General features: G+C 50.8%; 2 protein-coding genes across 5 annotated transcripts in view; one reads left to right on the top strand and one right to left on the bottom strand.

Annotated features, from left to right (window-relative positions):
* The window catches only part of SLC38A8 (solute carrier family 38 member 8), a 48,720-nt gene extending 34,294 nt beyond the window's left edge, over positions 1-14,426 (top strand). Inside the window, exon 14 of the transcript XR_002123089.1 lies at positions 13,423-14,426. The gene's annotated coding sequence lies outside the window, so the exon portion shown is untranslated. The remainder of the gene's footprint in view (positions 1-13,422) is intronic.
* The window catches only part of NECAB2 (N-terminal EF-hand calcium binding protein 2), a 28,287-nt gene extending 7,499 nt beyond the window's left edge, over positions 1-20,788 (bottom strand). For 2 of the 4 annotated variants that reach the window (XM_019635203.1, XM_019635205.1), the window contains exons 1-7: positions 20,392-20,788; positions 14,446-14,554; positions 12,266-12,291; positions 12,026-12,123; positions 4,148-4,284; positions 1,506-1,630; positions 1,207-1,277 (exon numbers count right to left, since the gene is read on the bottom strand). In XM_019635203.1, coding sequence (XP_019490748.1) covers positions 1,207-1,277; positions 1,506-1,630; positions 4,148-4,284; positions 12,026-12,123; positions 12,266-12,291; positions 14,446-14,554; positions 20,392-20,773 — 948 coding nt within the window. In that variant the 5' untranslated portion in view covers positions 20,774-20,788. The remainder of the gene's footprint in view (positions 1-1,206; positions 1,278-1,505; positions 1,631-4,147; positions 4,285-12,025; positions 12,124-12,265; positions 12,292-14,445; positions 14,555-20,391) is intronic. The other 2 variants (XM_019635204.1, XM_019635206.1) reach the window with 1 other exon arrangement.
* Positions 20,789-22,630: the final 1,842 nt, after the last annotated feature.

Genomic DNA, 22,630 nt, shown 5'->3' with positions numbered 1-22,630 from the left:
TTTGGGCACCAGAACCTCTAATAATAATTGCTAACATTGCTAATGTTAAATGCTAACTACATAGCAGGCTCTGTGCTAAGCCATTAAGACATTATTTTATTTACTCCTCACAACAACCCTGTGAGGGGTATGATTCTGATTATCTTCTCTATGTTACAGGAGGAATCTGAGGCTCAGAGAGGGTAAGTTACTGGCCCAAGGTCACACAGCTGTTAAGTGGATTAGCCAAGATTCTAATCAGGGCAGTCTGATACCTGACCCCACTGGTAAACATGAAGGCAACCTGTTTATCGTCCAAGAAATTGTCATTGTTATGGGCTGAACTGTGCCTTCCCCAAATTGAAGGACCAATCCTTAGCTGAAGTCCCAAGTACCTCAGAATGTGACTATATTTGGAGATAGGGCCTTTGAAGAGGTATTTAAGTTAAAATAAGGTCACATAGGTGGTCCCTAATCCAATGGCTGGTGTCCTTGTAAGAGGAGATTAACACACAGACACACACAGAGGGAACACCATGTGAGGACACGGGGAGAAGACGGCCTACAAGCCAAGGAAAAGAGGCTACATTAGAAAGCAGCCCAGCCCACATGCTGATCTCCAACTTCTCGCCTTCAGCTGTGAGAGAATAAATGCCTGTTGTTTAAGCCCCCGGCCCCGGGTATGTAGTGATGGCAACCCTGGGAGGCTGATACAGCTGTATTGTGAGTACCTACTGAGTCATGAAACGTTCTCTGAAAACGTGATTCTGTGAAGGCTGAGTCACCTTCTATCACCTGTGGAAGCACCATATCATATTGAAAAGATTGCACACCGCTGGTCACTCAGGTTGCCACTCATCTTTCCGGGGACGTCACCATCCCTCCTTACCGCCACGCTGTGTCTTGGCTCCACCTGCCCCAAGCCTGCTTAAAGCCTCCTTGAAGCTCTGTCCCCTTGCCATCCACGGCCCTGCTGACTACTATCTACTCCTTGGGCTGCCCCTCCGTGCTGCCCGCTCAGTCCTCCACAGCTCCTTCTTTCCCCAAGCACCTCTCCTCGGCCATGCACCACGGACACGCTTCCAGGGTCTGTCCGTATTATGTTCTCCATTTCCACAACCCACGGGGTGATGTCTTCCCAAGGCTCCCTGACTTCTGTCTTAACTCTGCCCTCCCTGGGGGTCTGGGGAGAGTGAAGAGCTAGAGGTGAGGGCTCAGTGACCTTACCTTGTTTTCCAGCCGTCCTATTAGCTCTGCCAAACGGCTGATCTGGGCTTCCAGGCCCTCCTCCTTGGGGTCTGAGGTGATTTGGAAAGAGGGACAGAGATGCTAATGGTGGGCAGGGCCAGGCCTGGGGGAGGGGAGCTCCCAATCTCCCCAGGGGCCACGACCTGCCCCCAGCCCTCCTACTGCCAGTTCCACTTGGGAGACCCAGACCCCATCTGGGCCACTGTCAGAATTCCTCTCAGGACCCCAACCCAGTGCCCGCCTCCCCCCAGGCCCCCCTCCCAGGCCACCACACTCACTCTCACCAGAAAGCAGGCTCTTCTCTTGTTCCGTGGCCATGAGCTTGTGGTTGGGGGCGTAGGGGGGAGTGGGGCTTCCATACCAGGTCTCCACCATGCCGTGGCCGGGTTTGCTGTGGTTCTGTCTGCAAAATGAGTGAGGTAACACACGCACCATGAGGGGGGCTGTAGAACCCTGACTACTTTTAGCAGCTTTGGCAGACATTAAGCACCGGCTGTGGGCTGAATCATGCACAGGTAACTCCATGGAGCCCATCCTGTGAAGTGAGCCTTGTGGCCTTTGTGTCACAGAGTAAAAACAAGGCCCACAGGCCGGCGACTTGGCCAAGACCATGCAGCTCGTGGGGCTGAGTCGGCATATGAACTCAGCTGTTTTCTAGGACTCCGCAGCCCAGGCCCAGTCCCCTGGGGCTTCAATTCCAGGCCCCGGCCCCTACCCAATAGCTCGCGGCTTCCCTTCCCCTCCCTGCCTGCCTCACTAGGAGCCAATGTGGTGTTTGGTGCCCTCTGGGGCCGGGGTGCGAGAGAGCTGGGTTTGTACCCTCTCTGAAATACGGATCCCTAAGAAATGGTTGAGAGTAGGCAAGGAACAGGACAATGAAATCTGTGATCCTGACCTCAGCCAGGCCCTGGAGAGAGGGGCCAGATCCCATCTCCTATCCCCCTAGTGCCCCCTACCCTGCATACTGACGTGCCCGCACGTGCAGAGCCCCGAGAGGCACTCACAGGTCACCAAGCACTGTGCCTGGTACAATAGTGGGCAATCAACCAATGCTTGGTGAATGCCTGAGCACCCAAGTGCAAATGCTGGAAAGCTCACCATAGGCACACCAATACGCACTAACATGTGTCCACATACAGCACACACACGCTCCCATGTGCATGGCCAACATGCCCGGGCCCCAGCCCCTTGGGCAGCACTGCCTTTGTGAACTTGAAAGCTCAAAAGCCTCTGCCTCTGTGCAGAATGAAAAACACGGCTCCTCTGCGGTATTGGAAAGGCTGGTGGAGTCTTTGAGGTGTCAATCCTGGCTGGAGGCAGTGGGAGTCCCTGGGGCAGCAGGGTTTGAACCAGTGGCTGGTGCCTGGGACTGGGAAACAGGATGGCCTTAGGGGACTCGAAGCCAGGAGCCAAAATAGCTGAGATCTGAGGCGGCTGGAGGTGGGAGCACATGTGGAGCAGACATGGTTCTCCACCGTGACGTGCCACTCCTGCCACCAACATTCCCAAGTAGGGACCCAGTGTGGGGGCGGGCGGGGGTAACGGCTGACATGGGATGGAACTGGCAAAGTGCAGGAAATCAGCTGTGAAATCGTGTGGCAATCTTATCTGCTCTACTGCACGATAGGAGTGGCGAGTTTTTAATTAAGATAGTGACAAAAAGGAAGGAAATCTCAGTTAAGTTTGGGGACCCTGAGAATCACAAGACTGGTCACAGATGCAAAACTCTGTGATTGTAATCCAGTGGACACGGCCTGGGGCCCAGGGAATCTGTATTTTTCATTTCCTAGGTGATTTGGCTGCAGGTGCGCAGAACAAGCACATTCTGGAAACAGTATCATCCAGCAGCTTTGCAATCACATCTGACTGGGACCAGCCCCTCACCAACCAAAACATACACTCAAGCTCCCATCCCACAGAAACCAACACTGTGCCATGCCAGGCCTCTGCCTGGGAAATCTGCAGCCACCCACCGAAATTCAAGGCTCACTAATGCTTGGGCCCAGACACCTGGCTTTTGCTCCCATCTGTATTTCGTTATTTCCCCTTATGCCAGGCATGTCAGCTGTTCTGAAAAGGACAGGCAGAGGGGAGTTTGTCTCCACTTGGGGCAGTAAGTGCGAGGGCTTGTGGCCCCCCCAGAGCTGGCACTGCTGAGCCCGAAGGAGAAATACTTCCCTCTAGATGCCAGGCTCGGTGCCTCCACACAGCACCCCCCAGCAAAGGGCGGGGGACCTCAAGTGCTTTTCCAGGGCTTCAAGGACATGCAAACAAGGCCTTAAATAACACTGAATAACACTGTGAGACAATCACTCCATTTCACGTCTCTTTCAATCCTGAGGAAGTCTGATTTGGCACTACTCGGTCTTCAACGCCTCTCTGCGGCCTCCCCAGGCTCTTTCTAGCAAAGAGGGAGCAGGCCTCGGGATCCCAGCTGACTGTAGGCAACAGCAGGTGCTGAGTTTAACAGTTACTCCATTTAGGGCATATGATGCTTGCTTTCCAATTGTGGTAACCACATGCAGTTTCCAAAATTTACTTCCAGTTTTCAAAAATGAGTCAAGCAATGGAACAGTCTTAGGCAAACAATAATGTGAGCAGTATGGGGATGGGGCAAAACCGATCAGAGTCTAGGAGATCATCGTAACCGTACGTGTGTATGTATCATATGTGTGTGCTGCATGCACGCTGGGTATTCTTCTACGCATAGATGACCTCATTCAATCTTCACAATCACTGAGGAGGTAGGTATATAATCGTCCCCATTTTGCAGTTGAGGAAATGGGGGCACAGAGAGGTGCAGCAGCTTGCCCAAGGCCACCAGTTTTCAAGTTCACAAATGTCCCTACCAAGCAGTAAGTTGGCACGTGTGCGTGTGCGGCATACCCCCATGTGACCCAGCAAGGTCCCCCGGACACACCGGATCTGGCTGGTCTGCTGTTCGATGGCCTCCACAGCACTCTCCACTGAGCTCAGCAGGGACTGGATCTGATTGGCTGTCTCCTTCAGGAGGAAGCGGGTCACAAACTGGTCCACGTTGCTCCCGCCCTCGTACACCTGTGGAGGGGAGCGAACGGCACAAAGAGTAAAGGGGTTGGGAGGGAGCTTGGGTGTAGGGTCTGGCACAGAGTTGGGGGGACACCTGGAGTCGGTGTCTTTCCCTTGCAGTGGGAAGGTGGGACCCCACTCCACTGCCTTCTGCATCTTGGAGGCTAGGTAGAGGCTGTGGACTCAGAGACCAAGGATTGAAGCCTGGCTTTACCGCTTACTTGCCCTGTGATCTCTGTGGCCATACCAGGAGTTGCTGCGCTATCTATCTTACAAGGTCATAGTGAGGGTTAAATGACAAAATGTATACAGAACGCTCACATAGTGCCTGTCACATACCAAATACTCAATACACAGTAGCTGCTATGATAAAGATGACGGTGGTGATGATGATGGTGATGGTAACGATGGCGGTGATGACAGTGGTGATGGCGGTGATGATGGTAGTGTGATATGATGGTGGTGGTGACGGTGGTGATAATCAAGATGGTGACGATGAAGTGATGAACATGGTGGTAATGATAGTGAAAGATGGTGAAGAAGATGGTGGTGTTGACGGTGGTGATGATGATGGTAGTGATGATAGTAATTAGTGGTATTGTTCTTAATATTTTTGTTGACAGGGATAAAGTATTAGGGGAGAAGAATTCAGCTCTTCTGCCCCATTCCTCCTCCAAGGAGGATTCTTTGCACCCCTGGGCCTTCACGCTGCTACTCAGAGGAATGATAAACAAAAATCAAAAGCAGCCAGAGAGCTTAAACTGGCTCCCCAAGGAAAGTGCCTGAGACTCAGTCCTCAGAGGAAGGGGCGAGAGGGGAATCTGGGGGGTGGGGGAACTGAGTGAGGGAGACTTAGAGGCTGTGAGGAGAGGAACTCTGGAGAAAAGATGGATGAAGAGCGTTTTCTACAAGTTTTGCTCTGTGATGTGAGACAGAATTTCCCCTTTTGTCAAGAGACTGCAGCGAAGACATTTCTTAAGGTTTCTAGATCCAACTGAATTTCTTTTGGTTGCAAAAGACTTTACAGTGGAAGGGAGAAGGCCCCGGTTTAGCCAGGTCACTTGAGGATCATAACAAAGTGACACCGAGTTGGGAGGTGCTGGACCCACAAATCCTGTGCTGTTCTTCTGGTCTCTTCTGCCAAGACCTGACTTTCCAAAGCCACCTGCCCCAGGGAACCTTGGAATTCTGCCCAGTTTCTGGCCAGGCAAGGGAACACAGGGCTCTCAAGGAAAGCAAATTAAACCATCCATCACTTCTGACTGGGAATTAGTTAACAATAATTGCCCAATGGGAACCATGGCTAGAGACAGATGGAGAAATGAAGGCAGGGGTGGGGAGCAGGGAAAGAGGGAGAGGGGTGAAGACAGGCCAAAAGGAGAGGCACACACAGATGGGGAGGTGTGGAGGTGGACATCCCGTGCCAACCACCATCAGGTCAGGCACTCTGGAGAGCCTGACAGGGAATGGATTTGCGGCAGAAAGTATGTGAGTCTTGGTAGCCTAATGTACTGCAATTATCGATTAGCCTTCCTCGCAGACAACTGAACTCACATACAATCTCGTGATCAATGGGCTCAGGACAAATGAATGGCCAAAATCGAACAAGAAGACGTAACGTGGTAGACAATGTAAGCGCAAAAAAGAAAGGCTGCTAGAAGCCATCCAGCAGAGAAATGAGCTGAAGAAAGTGTGTTAAAAGCACTCAGATCAGTAATTTCAGGGTGTGTCGGGTCAATAAGTGGAACTTGTTACTTGAATTCCAAAAAGACAACTTATTTTCAAAGGAGTAAAAATGTGGCTTTTATAGGTTTCTCCTCTGCCATCGTCAATGCCTCAGCTGAGAGACCAGCTACACGGATTCCAGAGGAAAAGGGTTAGATCTAGGAATTTTGCAAGACGTGGGCAAATTGCTCGTCTGCAGGATAATAGGGAGATACTCAGAAATCTGCAAATCTATGACATTTTATCAGATGATCACCTTTCCTGCAAAGAATGCCTAGGAATTTCTCCCAAATCATCGAGGGTTGAATCAGAGAGAGAATTCTTCAATAGGGAAGCTGTAAAGTAGCTGGTGATCACCCTAAAAATTAAGCATTAAGGCTACAGATGTCAGGAGATTAAAAAACATGAATCACTAATCGTGAAATTTTAATTACATTGGATTAAGTCACTAAGGAGGGTGAAAGTATGGAAAAAAATAGCCGAAAATCTAAAAATCCCTTTAATTCCACAAAAGGGACTAGGAAGTGTTTTTATTAGCTAGGTCTAAAACTAGGATTATGGCTGTTAACAGTGTCTGGTTTAGAGGCCACTAGGAGAATGAAAACCTAGAATGTTCCCCTTTGAAATCACAATCAACGCTATAAACAAAGCAGACCATTACAAGATAAAACGCCAGAGACTGAAGCAGCATAAAAACACGGGGTGCATACAAGATGACAGCAGTCAGACCACATAGATCCTAACAATAAAGAAAAGCGGCCTAAATTCCCCCACGTCAAGACACAGTCTCAGATTTGATTAAATGAGATCCAGCTGGAAGCACAGCTCAACCAAAGCATCACGAAAGGACTGACAGAGACCAGTCTGTGCAAAGATTCTGCAACCAAATTTGATCAAACGAGCAGGACAAACTGCAATATCACTATCAAGGTAGAATATAAATGAGAACGTATCACACAAGAAGGATGAGACCGTAATGACACAAGGCATAATGCATGAGGACATAACGTTATTAAGTCTTCGTGCAGTGGGAGAGGATATTGCAAAGCACGGCTATAGGGATTCAGATGGGTCCAAGCACTCTAGAAAGCAATTTTGCCTTCTACTGCGAGCCTCACGCCGCTCTTATTCTTTGACCCAGTAATCCTCCACTTTTGGTAATCTAGCCTTAAGAAAGAACGCAAAATGTGGACAGATATTTATGTCCCAATATTATTCATAATAGCAAAAACCTGGAAATCTAATCTAATACGCCCCAAGAACACAGGAATGGTAAGTACATTTAAATAAGAATATTTAAACTGATACTTCTGAACTGTTTTTAATAACACAGGAAAAGCGTCTGTGGAAATCTTAGGGGGGGGAAAAAGCAGACAATACATTTTTGTACACAGAGCCATAATATAGTAGAGAAATACACATAAAAAGGGCTCAAAGGTAATAAACTAAAACATTGATAGTGGTTAGGGAGAGTGTGAATTAGAAGTGATTTGACATTTTTTCCTTTATCCTTTTCTCTACTTCCTAAATTTTACCTATTGAATATGTACCATTTATATAATAAAAATAGTATAAGAAAGGGCTACACTATTTAATAAAAATAGTATAAGAAAGGCATCAAACAACATGGCTAAAAACATAGAAAGGAAAAAAAACATTGATATAAAGATTAAACGACAAAACAATTTAGCGTGAGATATTAGCTCATCGCTGTCCCATAGGACAGCGGGCACCAGGACATAATAATAAATAGGGATGCAAAAGGCACTGGGAGGAAAAAGTGTGGAAGTCTTTAAAATGGGCAAAAATGATCACTGGATTTCTTGTCTAGTATGCCCTTCTGGTTTATCTAGGTCTTTCCTTGTTTACTTTAAAAACTCTAAGAAGTAAAAAAAACTGATAGTAATACAAATAATTCTCACCCACAGAAATGCATATGAATTTTGTCTGGCAGAATTCCATGGGCAGTGACCAATTTTGCATTTACTCACAAATTCATTTCAAAATTCCTGGTTGCCTGTATACTCGGCGTGTGTCCTTTGAATTTTGTACTTGTCACATCTTAACTGGTCTCACATTAATGAATGAGTTAAGTAAGGCCTTTGACATGTGTGGGTTTTACTTTTATACACGAGACATGATTTTACCTTTTTACGAAGTTGTCTTTCAAAAGCATAGATTTCATAACAAAGATAGGATAGCTACTTTCAAATTTTATCTTCGGAAAGTATGATCCCCATTTTCCCAAGCATCCATGAGATAGTTATAAAAACAAATCAAGGGGTGACCTGTTATCTCAGTTGGTTGGAGCGTGGTGCTGATAACACCAAGGTTGCCAGTTCGATCCCCGCATGGGCCACTGTGAGCTGCTCCCTCCCTAAAAGACTCAACTATGCCATTGTAGCATGAAAGCAATGTGTAACCAATGACCATGGCTGTTCCCCAATAAGATTTTAAAAAATAAAACAAAAAACCCAAAAAAACAAACAAACAAATCAAATAATATGTAACGAAGAAATCGCAACACATTAAAAAAATACAGTGGAAACCTTACTGGTCATTCAGTTTCATCTGAACACCACGAAATGAGAAATGAATAAGGACATAGGCTATTAGAGAATACTAGGAGAGAAAATACTACATATTAAAATCTATGGTTACAGTGAAATTATCATTCAAAGACAAATGTTTAAAATTTCGAAGTTTATTATCAAAAAAATTTCAGCATTCTATTTCACACATGAAAAAGAATAGCAACAACAACAAACCTAAGGAAATAGGAGGAAGAAAATAATAATGATAAAAATTATAAATACATTGTGGAAAAGTTAAAAAAACTGTGAAATTTAAATAAATGTGTCGGGGCAGGTTATAAGAAACATCTCATTAAAATGGGTAAAACTCAGTCAAATGTAAGTTTTTAAAATGTAGCAAAACAGGATAAAAATTAAAACAAGAACTGAGCTGAGCTATATAAAGCAGATGTTTTATTGAACTTAATCTGCATTAAGTGCCTGTTTTGTGTCAATATCATAGATTTTTTTTAAAAATCATCAGAACATACTGCATAATTGATCATAAAACTGATCATGTCCACGATAGTTTTGTTTAAAACTATAAAATGAACACAAAAATAAAAAACTTAAGTGAAACTAGGATTGACGTTAAAATAACTATTAAAATAATCCCTGCCTGTTTAGCACCTCGACCGAAGCCTTACTGATTCACACACAGAAAATATTCACAACCACCTACAATTCATTCCCAAACTATCATCAATCCACAATTCCTGATAAAGACAGAGATCAAAAGCTCAGCTAGTGACAAGCATTAAACAATGCGATGAAAGAATAATGCACCAATTAGGGTTTATCACAGGAAGCTAAGGATTACTCCACAGGAGAGAATCTAATAATAGACTCCACCCCATCAGTAGCATAAGAAAAATCATATGATCATTTTAAAATGACCAAAAAGGCATTTGAAAAAACTCACTACCACCTCGGAAGACAGGATTTAACAAAAGAAATGCAAAAAATAATTTTTAACAGGCTGAAGAAGATTCTAAATTAAGAGCTGGCATTAATATTATAATTAGTGGAGAAATACTAGAGCAACGCACTTGAAAATCAGGAGCAAAACAAAGATGCCTGACTTAGCACCATTTTAATGTTTTAGGATTTGGGGGAAATGCAAGAGGGCACAGCAAAGAAATGGGAGGATCACGTATCAGCAATGAAGACGAGAACGACAGTGGCTCACAACTGATGCTATGACCGCATATGGACCAAAGCAAACGCGTCAACGAGCATCAACAGATGCAAGAGATGCATTTGAAATAATCAACGAGCTGCATTTCTACAAAGAAAAGGTGGTTAGAAAATACGCAAGACAAAGAAATGCTAGTTAGTCACCACTGCAACACCTACCATCACCACCACCATTAAAAATGCACCAAAGGTTGCACTCACTGAACATCACACGTGCATGATTTCTAAGAGCAAAATCTCCAGAACTGGTCCAAGTTATATGGGTAGGAGTTAAAATCCTCCCCTGGATGGAGAATTAGGTCACGTCTCTGAACAATTACAACCAAAGGCCAAGGAGAAACTATGGATGTTATCAACGGCTCAAGACAACATTGCTGAGCAGTGGCCCCATTCAAAGATGAGAAAACCCAGGCTCAAGGAGATGGTTTCCATCATGAGGGGTCCCATGTGGGCATATGGTGCACCTCACACAGCCGATCAGAAGCGGAGCCAAGGGCTGACACCCTAGTCCGGGTGACTGGGGTTCCAGAGTCTGGGGTCTTCCATGTTCCCTTCTAATTCCCCATCCGCCTTGATACTTTCAAATATCAAATAGTCTACAAGGACGAACCATGAAAGAGCGCCGGTTTTACACGTTATTAAAATAGACTTTAACATACCAAGACTCAAAATAGCATGACATGCAGACAGAAACGGGGATGTGGGTAGTGAGAGCGCAGGGTCAGTCAGGCCCAGCTATTATATAATATTTCTGGGAATGGGAAGAAAGGGATTCTCTAATACACCGCAGAGCAGTAACTGAGTAGCATTTGAAAAAACGTCCAGAATTGGTCTCACCTATGCCTGAGCATACAACAGGAGCTTAATGGTAAGAACCAGTAGTCACCTTTACTCTGTGCCAGGCTCTGTGCTAAGCAGCTTAGAGACCTTACTTCATTCAGTTCTCATGAGGACCCTGTAAGGTGAATGCTCCCATGCCACAGATGGAGAAACTGAGGCTTAGGAAGGGAAGTGATTGGCTAGGGGTCCTTCAGCCAGGTCTGGCTGACTTTACTGGCTAAGGTCCCTGGCCTCATCCAGCAGATGGGGCCGGCCTTTTTTGAGCTCCCACTGGTCGCTCACGGTTGCTGGTAGGCTGTGGTACCTTGGGTGTCTAGGTGCCCCTCACAGCATGGCCCGCTTCCAGCTCCCTCCCTGAGTGCCTTGGTCACTGTGCCCAAGCAGCAGCCCCTACGCCTGGCTGACTGACACTGCAGTCACCCCTGGGAGGGCTTGGAGTCCCATGTTGTGCTCCTTACCTCTTGGCAGGTCCCTGATTCAACCAGCAGGCATGGCTGTCTGGCTATGACTCTGCAGGTTTACCCTTCAGAGCCTCTGTCTTCATATCTATGAAATGGGGGAACTGAGAGTAGCCACCCATAGGGTTGCTGTGAGGATGAAACTGGCCATCATAGGTCCTCAGGAAATTTCCTGTGTCTCTCCTCCGTGGATGCAGAGAAGGAATGCACCCTGCCTAGCCCCTGGAAGACGCCAGCCCAGTGGGAGTATAGACTCAGAGGCGGGAGATGACGCTTCGGGGATGGGCTGCTTATGCGCATCCAAGCCATCACGGAGAAGGTACAATGATACCCAGCCCACAACCTGCCTTGTTTCCCTGCCTTCTGTCCTCCTCCAGGCCATAAATGCAAACAAGGAGGTGACAGGACTGCAGGCAGACTTTGGAGCCACATCAGAGACCTCTCTCCAGGACAGCTAGGAGTCCCTGCACTCTGCCCCTCCCAACATTCCTGATGGTTCCCATGCCCAGCTCCAGGCTCCCAGCCTGGACATGTGTTTTCATACCAGACACCATCCGACACCCTGGTCAAGGTCAGATGTGTGAACCCTCCCCTTCCCATCTCGTAACCCTGTTGTCAAAGGGCATGAGATCATCAGGTATGACACTGGTCCAAGGACCCCGGAGGGCGCGGGGTGCCTGATGCTCCCTTTCCAGGACTCCGTCCCAGGACCATGCCCAGTTCTGGGAAAGGGCATCCTCCCCACCAGCCATCAGACCCTGGGTGGGTGGCCATTCACGGAGCCGCTCTACTCACTTCACAGTTTACCTCAGCTCCCTATAAGAGCCCCAAGCAAAGCCCACCTGACACCTGTCATCACAAATCCAGGCACGCTTGGTTGAGGAGGCCCCGGAGAAAATCTGGAACCAAACCAGCACTCAGGCCTCGGACCCCCACAGGCTACCGACACCCACTGACCTTCTTGGTGTAGCCCATGGCCTTTAGGACAGAATGATTCAAGGTTTCCAGGGAGGCCAAGACGTCCTCATAGTCCCCCATATGGTCCACAAAATAATCTGGGGGGAGAGGAAGCAAAGGTCAGGGTCATAGGAAGATTCTGAGCCCTCCCACCAACACTACCTGTGTCCCCCATTGCCTTTCCCCAGTCCCATCTCCCCCTACACCCCACCCTTGGTCCCTGCATCGCTGGGCACCTACCACACAGCTCCTTGGTGTCCACATGGCTGCAGAGAGAACGAGGGAGAAGGGGACTCAGAGGCAGGCCCGTCCCATCCCCCACCCCTGCCCTCCCTCCGCAGCACGCACAGCCCCATACAGCAGGTAAAACACCTGCCATGCCTTCTCTCTTCATCCTATGCTCTGACACCATGACCCCACTTTACAGGTGAGATTGCAGCAGTTAAATGGCACCGTCCCCTCTGAAGGACCGAGCAGGCATCCATGTTTGCACCTCTGTCTTGACCCCATCGCCACGCCAGCTACTCCATACCCTTGCCCAAAGTCTACTGACCGCATGAGCAGATGGGACCACGGATGGGGCTGAGGCAGGGCCCAGGAAAAGGGAGAGGAAAGGGATGGGGGCCGGGGCATGACTATCATAGGCTGAAACAAAGCTCTCACGTGACACGCTGCCCCGGGGCATTCTTGCCTGTTGGGTCCTGGGACCCAGGCCCTGGGACAGCCCTCCCTGTTCTCACCCCAGCCCAAAGGTCTGCATCCCCATTCCTACAGTGTGGATGGAGAAGAATCCCGTCCTTCCTTGGAGGAGACTGAGCATGAGAATGCCAGCCATGCTGCTGAAGGTGCACACAGCAGCCTCAGAGCAGAGATGCAATGGAGGAGAGTGCCAGGGGTGGGCGCCGAGGGACCTAAGCGTTTGTGAGGTTCTAAAACCTTCCCTTTCTGGGCCCCAGTTCCCTCACTGAGAGAGGAGGGGGCTAGACTAGAACAGTGTGTTCTGTGCAGCCCAGGTTCAACAAGATGCTTCTGGGAAAAGACTCCCGTGGCGGATTCGGTTTGGGTTCAGAGGCTTTGCAAGCTCTGGCTTGGGGACTCCCCTAATTTGCATCGTATAGTAAAAGTTCTGACAAGTCTTGCAGAAGGGAAGCTGTTTCATTGAGCTAAAAGTAGCATTTCACCAATCTTTCTGACCCGGGTGGATTGTTTGGGGGCAGAAAGCCTATTTAGCATACCCAGGAGCAAATGGTTACAGCTGCATTCTGGGGAATGTGGGAGAAAAGACTCCTAAAGGTGTTTAGTTTTGACCTTCTACAATGGTGGGTCTACCCTGCTCCCCGCTTACATACTCTCATGGTTAAACTCTCAAATCAGCACCTCCTTCTCTCTCCACCCAGCTGGCCCGATACAAAAGCACCAAATGAGAATGAATAATCAAAGCACCCCCGGGGCTGCAGCAACCTCTCAGAAACCTCCATCTGGCTCCAGATACAAAGCCCTTCACTGGCGTCTGCAGCAGGAAGCTGTTTCTTTCAAGTGGCCTTCCCAGGACAAGGAGACCTGTTCCACCAGCCCCTCCTTGGTCCTCAGCCCCAACCTCTGGTCCAGGCCACCACTGTGCTTGGTCCCTTGCAAATGGGCCTGGTGGCAGCTCTTTGTCCAGACCCTCTCTAGCCTGTCTCAGGGGACTCCAACTTCTCAAATCTGCCCCAAGCAGCCCCCCAGGAACTCTGCTCCTCATCACCAGAGTGGGCCTGAGGAAGGTGAGCAGGTGTCAGGTGGAGAAGGGGGTTCATCCTACTTGGGGAACTCCAGGGAGAGGGACAGGATGGCATTCAGGTTGGGGCAAGTGTGAGTCGAATTTACACTTGACTTAAGGATGGGTTGCGGCCTGAGTTTTTGGTTGATTCTGAGGTGCAGGTTAAGTGATGGGGTTGGAGAAAAGGTTTAATCAGGTACAGACTTAGAAGTAGAGTTAAGGTTACGAAGTAGAGTTAGGATTAATATTCGGTTACAGTTTGGTTTCAGATGTGATCCAGTGAGGATCAAGATGGCAGAGTTACTGTTGGGACCGGGAATATGCACAGTGGCCTGGGTCAGGACTGGACTGAATTAGCTGAAGGGTGATATCACCGCCAACTTCCCCTCTCACTAGCCTATGTAAATCCTGCAAAACCTAGGGTCTCTTCCTGCTTAGCCACGTGTGCTCAGGAAAGACCAACTTGCCAACGCGGTGTCAATCTGCCCATTCCCGATTCACCCCAGACAGTGGGGCCTCTTACTTTTAGTTTAGCGAGTTGGGGAATTTCAGGGTCCCTGCCCTCCAGGGGGATGCACAGCGGATACTGGCCTGGGGGAGAAGGAACGTGCCTCCTCTCGGACCCTGGGCGTCTTATGCCAGCACCCAGGACTCAGCTTACTTGGTGTTGTCAGAGTCGATTGTGTGGAAGAGATCCTCCAGTTCTTTCTCGTTGAGGACGCCATCTGCAAAGAAGAGCTGGAATTCCTCCAAGGACAACTTCCCATCATCTGCAAGGAAGAGAGGAAGGACGGAGAGCAGCTGGTGTCTGAGTGCTAGGACATCCCTAAATCCAGACAATTCCCAAACTCACAGATAAGGTCCTGGCAGCTAACCCCTGCCCGCCCAGTTAATTCCCAAACCAACAGATCAACTCCAGCCCACATAACCCTTGCCTGCTCAGCTAATTCCCAGATTAACCAGTAAACTCCAGTTCATAGAGAATCACTAACTCATCCAGCAAATTCCCAAACCAACACATAAACGCCTATTTAGAGATAATCCCCAAATCAACAAGTACAACACGAAGTATTATAGCTAGTCTGCTGGGGCTCACGCTGCATACAGTTAACAAGCTGAGAGCACCTGCCCCCTGTCTGGCAATCTTCTCACATCTGATTCACCTGGGGGAATTCGCGTGACCACCTGGGGGGAGGAACTATTTACGTAGTACCACACCTGTCAGAGGTTAGGTCCAAAGCCAGGCAGTCTGATGACCATTCTCTTTTGCTTCCAAATGCCCAGATAATCCCCCCACTTTTGAATTATCTCCAAAGTGAGCAACCCGGGTTCTGACTTTGGGAGAGAGAGTGACCCCTCTCTACTCTGTCCCATCCACTTGGCAAACTTTGGGCCCAAATCTTTGCATGGTCTGACATGACGGCTGCCAACAGTTGGCATAGAGTTCTCACCATGCCACAGATATGGCCATCAAGATGCCAAACCACTAGGAAAGAAGGTACCTGTCCCGGGCCAACAGTGGCCAGCCCTCCTAAGGGCTGGGGGCTGTGGTTCTAGGATGGGGATAAGGAGGGAGTGTGGCTCTGGAAGAGGGGCCCCACAGCTGATGCATGCCACCTGTCTCCCCCACTTCCCTCCCTTTGTCTCACCTTTTCTCCCCCTACTTGCAGTTGCCCCGGCACCAGCACTGCTGCGGAAGCTCTTACCGGCGGGGGCAGGGGGGCCACTGAGGGAGGGGCTCAGTTTTCAAGCTTCCGCCCTCAGCTCCTTCCACCTGCGCAGCTGCTCGGCAAACTCCTGCAAGCTGATCCCCAACCCTCTGCAGCCACCACGCCCTCCTCAAGGATCTTAGTTTCCTGCTCCTCCTTACAGGGAGGGAAGCAGATGGGAGGCAGTGGAGATTCGGGAGAAGGGCCAGCCCAGGGCATTTCACAGCCCCACAGCCCCTCTATGCAGACCCCCTTCCACTATTTCCAGCCAGCCTGTAATCAAAGCCCCTGTGAGTCCACATGGCACCTCCATGTGGATTAGAAACAGATGAGCCTTCCTGGCGGCGGTGGTGGTGGGGACGTCGCCCAGCGTCAGGACGCATGGGCTAGGAGCAGAGTGCACACGGGATCTGAGGCTCTCAATTTCCTCAGGTAGGTGCCCTTGTGCAGGGCACCACTCGCCTAACCATTCGTGGCTGATCTACTTGAGCCCAGAGTCAAAGTCACGCTTACGTTTTAAAGGCTCTGGAGTGTCCATCTCTGCTCCCAGCAGCTCTGCGGGAGCTCAGAGGAGGGCAAAAGGACAAGCTCAGGAGAGGGAGGGAGACCCTCACCCCCTCCACCTGTCTTCTCTGAGGCTCCATCAGCCATAAAGTATCAGGGGCTGGGAGAGGAAGATTACTAACACATGAGCATGGGCATGTACGTGGCGGGTTAGGGGCAACATCCCAGGATGCCTCCAACGTCCTGGCCCGGGTTTCAGTGTCGCAGAGGGAGAATACATTTGTAAATTTCAAGAACAAGAGTCCTTTTAGTACATACACACAAAAACCCCAGAAACAAAGCCTGAAAAGTGCATGATACCAGCTGTGAAATATGTAAACTCTTAAGTTGTGGCGCTGTATTCTGTGCAAGCGGGGACTTTCCAAGTTCCCTTTGGCAAGACTGGTGATAAAAACCAGAAACCACGATGCAGAGTCATGGCAGACACAGGTTCACCACACCTTACGGCACAGGTATGACCCTCACCCCCATTTTACAGAGCAGTCAACTGAGGCACGGAGCGGTGCAAAGGACTTGCCCAGGCCCCACAGCTGGAGCTTGAACCCAGGCCATCTGGCTCCTGAGTCCACTATGCTCTCAACCCAACCTGGGGCAGGGTCTTGTGTCAAGACCCCCAGCTATAGGGCTGCAAGGAAAAGCTGAGGCCAAGTCCAGACTCAGTGGACATGTTTGATTGATTAGTCATGTCTGCCATGGGCAGCGCTAAGGAGTCTCCCTGTCCCCACTTCCTCCAGCCTGTCTGGGTATCCCTGTCCCGTCTGCACTCAGGAGAGCAGGCAGGGAGAGGCCCACCAGGCCTCCTGAGCACAAAGCCTTCCTGGCTGACATTTACCTTGACTGTCCCACCACAGACCTAATGAACCCCGATCAGCTAATGAGGGAAGCAACCTCGCCACCCAGGCCCCTGCCCAATTAGACCAGAGAGCATGGCGCCTCCACTTCCCGCAAGGACCCCGCGTGGGCCATTTGCAGGTGGCTTCTCTAATTAGCATGAGCTCAGCCTCACAGTCGTCCTCGCAGTGACCTTTCAAATGCCAGAAGGCTGCTAGTGTCTGCATCCCCAGAGAGAAGTGCAGTCTGCCACCCCTCCACCAGCCACCACCCTCTGGATTTCATAACTCGGGCTGCCAGGCAGGACCCTCACTTAGCTGCCCCACGGGAGCCATGCCCCGTCTCCACCTCTGTGAAGAAGTCTCTGTCCTAGAAGCCATGCGGACGAGCCAGCCCTTGCTCCAGTACTCCTCTCAAACTCTCAGCCCAGGGCCTCGCTGGAGACCACACTCCCATCTTCTACCCGCAGGGACCTCACGCCCATGGAAGCCTGTGTTCAACAAGTGTGCATGTATGTGCGTGCCTTTGTGCGTCTCTATGTCTACACCCACACTCATCCCGACGTCCATATTACTACCATTCCCTGCCCACACAATGTTTTTAAACTGTGCTGGGCTGAATCTGAGCTCACCTGCCCCCTCCTCAACCGAATGTCTGCAGTCTGTCACGCGCTATCGCTGAGCCTTGCTTTTGTCATCTGTAATAAGGGGATGGTGCTTCCTATCCCAGTAGGAGCAGAGTGAAGACCAAATGAGAAGGTCTGTGAGAGTCTTGGTGCCTAACGGATGCCCAATGGCCGCCAGCAGCCTCCAGCAGCCGGCAGAAACCCCGTGCAGCATGGGAAAGGAACCAAACACCTGTTGACCAACCAAGGCCATTTTCCAAGGCGCTCGATACTCATCAGCTGGTGCAGGACTCACTGATTCATCACAGCATGCCAGCTCCGAGCTCCACTCTCCATCCTCACAACAGCCCTCTGAGCTGGGTGCTGGTTTCATTATCCTCACTTACAGATGAAGAAACCGAGGCCCAAGAGTTTCGTGACTGGCCTGAGGTCACCAAGCTGGGAAGTGGCTGAGAAAGGGCTTGAACCCAGGCAGTCTCTGCAGTAGAGGAGGGGGCCTCGCCCCCCCTCCAAGGGCTCCGCATCCCACACACAAATGAACCCTGGTGACAACCCCCCACGGCCATTTGGTGGCCAGTAAGACTTAAGGCCCTGAGAGGCGGAGTGGGCTCTGCCTCTGTGGGGACCACAGAAGTGAAGTCGAGGGGCCTGCAGCTGTGCTCAGGGGGCAGAAACATGGCCTTCTGATAAGGAAGATGAAAGCCCATCTGTGCCTGAATGGAGACCAGGATGTCACACACCACCCACACGGGTGCATGGAAACATACACACACACTGCAAAAGTCCCTACAAAGCACACAATCAGAAACACATGCACACACACAGTCTTGGGTACCTACAGCAACAGTTACAGAGGCACATCACTCAGATCCACAAACTCCTGCACATGAGTGTGTGTGCACACACAATACACACACACACACACGCCACATCTACTTGGGCGCACACACTCCCTGCAGCACACGTGGAGACCAGCCAGATACACGCTGCTGCACCCCAGTGCCGCACAGCCCCACTCTCATCCATGAATAAATCCATTACCTGAGGACCTACTGTGTGGTGGGTATTGGGCCCATGACAGAAACAAGCCCCAATTTCCACTTGTAAAGGCGTCACGATCTGCGGGAGGGGCCTGGCCAGCACCCAGCCATGGCCACGCAACCCCAGGCTGGCTGCATAAGGAAGATGCTAGAAAGGGGACAAGCCCCTTAACCGCATTCTAATCTCTAACACTGTTCAGGCTGTGAAACTGCCCCCATTTCTTGCCTCCCACTAAAGTCCCTGCCCCCCAGCACAACCCTCTTCTTCCCCCTTGCTCCATATGGAATTGCTCTGATTGTCCTTTGTCCCAAAAGGCCTGGGAGGAGCCATCGTCATCCCTAAGAAGGGGGGTGAGGTGGAGGGAGACCCCTGGGCACTGCCTTTCAGCCCAGGTCTGTGTATCTCCTCCCATCCCGTGAGGCCTCATATTCCACCCCCCCAACCCCACAGGGGTGAAGTTCAACAGTAATTCCCAGCAACGGGGAGGAGGGGGTGTTGGCACCTGATGCTTCGGGGAAGCTGGGGGGCCTGGAAGGCAGGTACTATCTGTTCCGCACCTTCCCCCCAGCATGGGCCTTGAGAGTCAACCGGCATTTTTTCAACAAATGAGCAAATAGATACTGAGCACTGCTTAATTCTCTCTGAAAACATCTCTCCCCGCATCTCCTCTCTGTATTTTCCCAACAACCCAGGGAAGCAGGCAGGTTAAGTGTTATCACCCCACTTTACAGATAGGGAAACTGAGGCCTGGAGAGGGAATAGGCGTTGGTTAAAGTCCATGTAGAGTCACTTTGAGCCCGAGAATAATGACTACAGTATTTACAGGAAGTTCTACTGCTTCGTTACACTTGCGAGCCTCAGGTGGGCCTCGTTAAATTTGGTTATCTTCAGGCCTTTGGCCTTCCTCCTGCAAGATGGAGCCTTTCCAAGCAGTCGGAAGTAGAGTGTCATGAATTCTTTGGCAAAATAATGTGCTTCTCACATTGTTGGGGATGCTGCGTGACGTGGGGAAAAGGGCCGGGGTCTGAGACACAGCCTCGATTGCCTTCTCGCAGCTGGGCTACCCTGGGCAAGTCAGTTAACCTCTCTGGGCCACTATGGAGTTGACTGCAGCAGGTGGCTATGAGGCGGAAGTGTACCAGGGCCTGTGAAGGGTCTATAGCAGGGTTCGGCAAACCTTTGAGATGAAAAGAGCCGCCAGGGGTCGGCAAACTGCGGCTGGCGAGCCACATGCGGCTCTTTGGGTATGTACATGTAGCTCTGAAGTAAAATTGAAAATGAAAATAAAACTATCATAGTTTCATTTATAAAATGTTTAAAGGATATTATTCACATAATGGTGATTATGTAAAAATATATTTATGGCTCTCGAATAATTTTTAAATTGTTGTGAGGGACAGGATTGGCTCTTCCAGGGGTCGGCAAACTTTTGAGACTGAACGCACCCAAAGAGCTGCATGTGGCTCGCGAACTGCAGTTTGCCGACCTCCTGGTCTAGAGTGAGGTGGGGCGGGTCCAGCCTAGCTGCATAAGGGTTAAAGCACACCAAGCATTTACCATGGGCAGGACATCTTGGCATCGCAGACATCAACTCACTGAATCCTCATGGCATCGTCACTAGGTAGGAACTATGGGAGTCTCATTGTACAGAGGGGAAACTGAGGCACAGAGCACAGCCAGGATTTCAGACTTCAGAGGCCTTCGGACTTCAGAGACCTGTACTCTAAACCTTTCAGTTCAAGGTCATCCACCCCTCACCCCTGATCTGTTCCCCTGAAGCCTCAGGATAGAAAGAGCCAGACCCTCATTCAGGGGACAGTGTGGGAGAGAAACTCACCATTTTTGTCCGCACGACGGAAAATCTGCAGAGAAGAGAGATGGGTCAAGTCAGCCCTGGGCCCGGGGAGCAGGTGCCCTCCAGCAGCTCCTGACCTGATACTGAGATTCCACTCCTCCCGAGGTAGGCCTGGGAAACAGAGCCCCCCTCTTTCTTCCTCCCTAGGGAGGAGACCCCCATCTAGCTGGGATCCAGGGGTGGGGAAGGGATGTTTCTGGCAGAGGCCCTCCGAGCTACCCTCACGGAAGCAGCCGCCCACTCTCCCTTCTGTGCCGCCAGCCTGCCCACGGCCATGCTGACAGACACACGCACACACATGTGGACACTCTCGCTCATATCCGTCCACATATTTGGGGGTGCACTCCCAGAGCCATTGGTCCATGGGCTTCACCCAGTTGTACCCTCAGTTACACACTGAGAATTTGTGTCCCATGGACACAGCCACATGCCTTACACCACTGCACCCCTCCCAGAACCCCTCGAGGGCCCTGGTTTTCTGTAGGGAGACTGGGTTAAGTCTGCATGGAGGTGTCTGCTAAGGGAACCTGGAGGTTTGGCAACTGGATCAGCCGCGGGCAGGGCTAGATTTTTTAGGGGGTCGGGGAGTGGAAAGCAGGTCTTCAGGAGCTCAGAAAACCAGTAGCTGCGTCAGGCAGGGATGGGGGTGAGTGGGGTGGGAATAGGCCCTGCCCCCACTCCCCAACCCCAGCCTGAGCTTAGAGACCAAAGTAGCTCCTCCTGGTATTCTCGGACTCCTTAAGCCGTGCTGATGGAAACAGGACGGGAGGCACCACCACCTCTGACCATTCCACCTCTGGTTCCCCCCTCCCCGCCCCCTCCTCCCAACACACACACACATCCCTCCAAGCAGTGGGGCAGGCATCCATTATCAGGCACCTGGGGCTGTGACAAGCCAAAGCAGCAGCTGGGGATGCCTTCTTCGACATCACCCCCTCCCTTAGCTGAACCCTGAGTCTGGGGTACTGGGCAGGAGCCATGGTGGCTGGGGCAGAAAGGGGAGCAGTTATCAGAGCACCCGAGGACCTCCTCAAAGCCCCAGTCTAGGCACCCCACCCTCAGGTGTGTGCTCTGGGCCTGCGAATGACACAGCCACATGTATGGCTCCCATGAAAACTAAGTCCCCACCTGTGCTTGTCACCCCATTTCACAGATGAGGAAATGGAGGCTCCGAGCCCTCACGCAGCACTCGAGGACCGTGGAGCCCCCCTCCTGTACTGTTAGAGGGGAGAAGCAGGCGGGATCTGGACAGGGAGGTCTTCCCTACAAGGGCAGGCCTAGGTCTGCAGACCCTGCGGGCCAGGGCTTTCAGCAGGGAGCTCTGCTGGGGTCTTGAGAGAGAGGGTCCATTGTGTGTTCGGCTGTGTATGCGTGAGTGTGTGTTTGGAGGTGCCAGAACCTCCAACACTTCCAGCACTGCTCTACCTTCCCTGCCCAGCACTCTCTGCCCAAAGCCAGCTATGGGTTCCAGGAGAGAAGGAAAGAGGGAATCCAGGCTCCCCCACACTCACAGGGATATGCTACATACACACACACCCACACACACACACCTCTCCCAGAAACCCATCATGAACATTGGAGGCACCCCCATCTCCCGGCCACCCACCACACTGGGACATGCACATCTGGTCATCATGCTGTCACAGGGCAGAGGGAAGAAAGCCCCTCCACCTTCTCCTAGCACTCCACAGGAGTCCTCTACTCCATGCCATCCACCCTGAAATCTCCCTCCCACTTGGGGAGTGGGCAGGAGGGTGAGGTGGGCTTCCCAGAGGTGGGCGGTTTGGTTTGCAGAGAGGATGAGGGAGGGGGCGAGTGGAGGGAGGGTGAGGGTGCCGAAGGGAATGGAGGACAGAGAGGGCTCAGGATGGAGTGGGGGTGGTGATGTGGGAGCCCAGAGGGGTTCAGGCTTAGGGCGGATGGGAAGGAGAGGGAAAGACAGAGAGGGAAAGACAGAGAGGGGGTGGCAGGGAGAAAAGGGTCTTTGGTTAGGGATGAGAATACAAGGGCTCAGAGTCTAAGGAGAAGGAGAAAGGTGGTCTCAGCAAATAGTAACTCAGGCAGGGACACGGGATGGCGGAGGCCTGAGTAGTCAGGGGCTCCTGTCCTGGGAAGGGATGAGGGTAAGAGGATGAGGTGCAGGGCTGGGGAAAGATGGGGGTTTGGCCAGGACAAAAGTGGGGGGCGGTGGCCGGGCCGAGGGGGCTCCAGGGTCCCGGCT

This window comes from Hipposideros armiger, unplaced genomic scaffold (assembly GCF_001890085.2).
Source record: "Hipposideros armiger isolate ML-2016 unplaced genomic scaffold, ASM189008v1 scaffold_19, whole genome shotgun sequence".
In the NCBI taxonomy this organism is placed as follows: Eukaryota; Metazoa; Chordata; class Mammalia; order Chiroptera; family Hipposideridae; genus Hipposideros; species Hipposideros armiger.
Note: the sequence above shows the minus strand (reverse complement) of the source record. Positions and strands in the feature narration are given on the sequence as shown.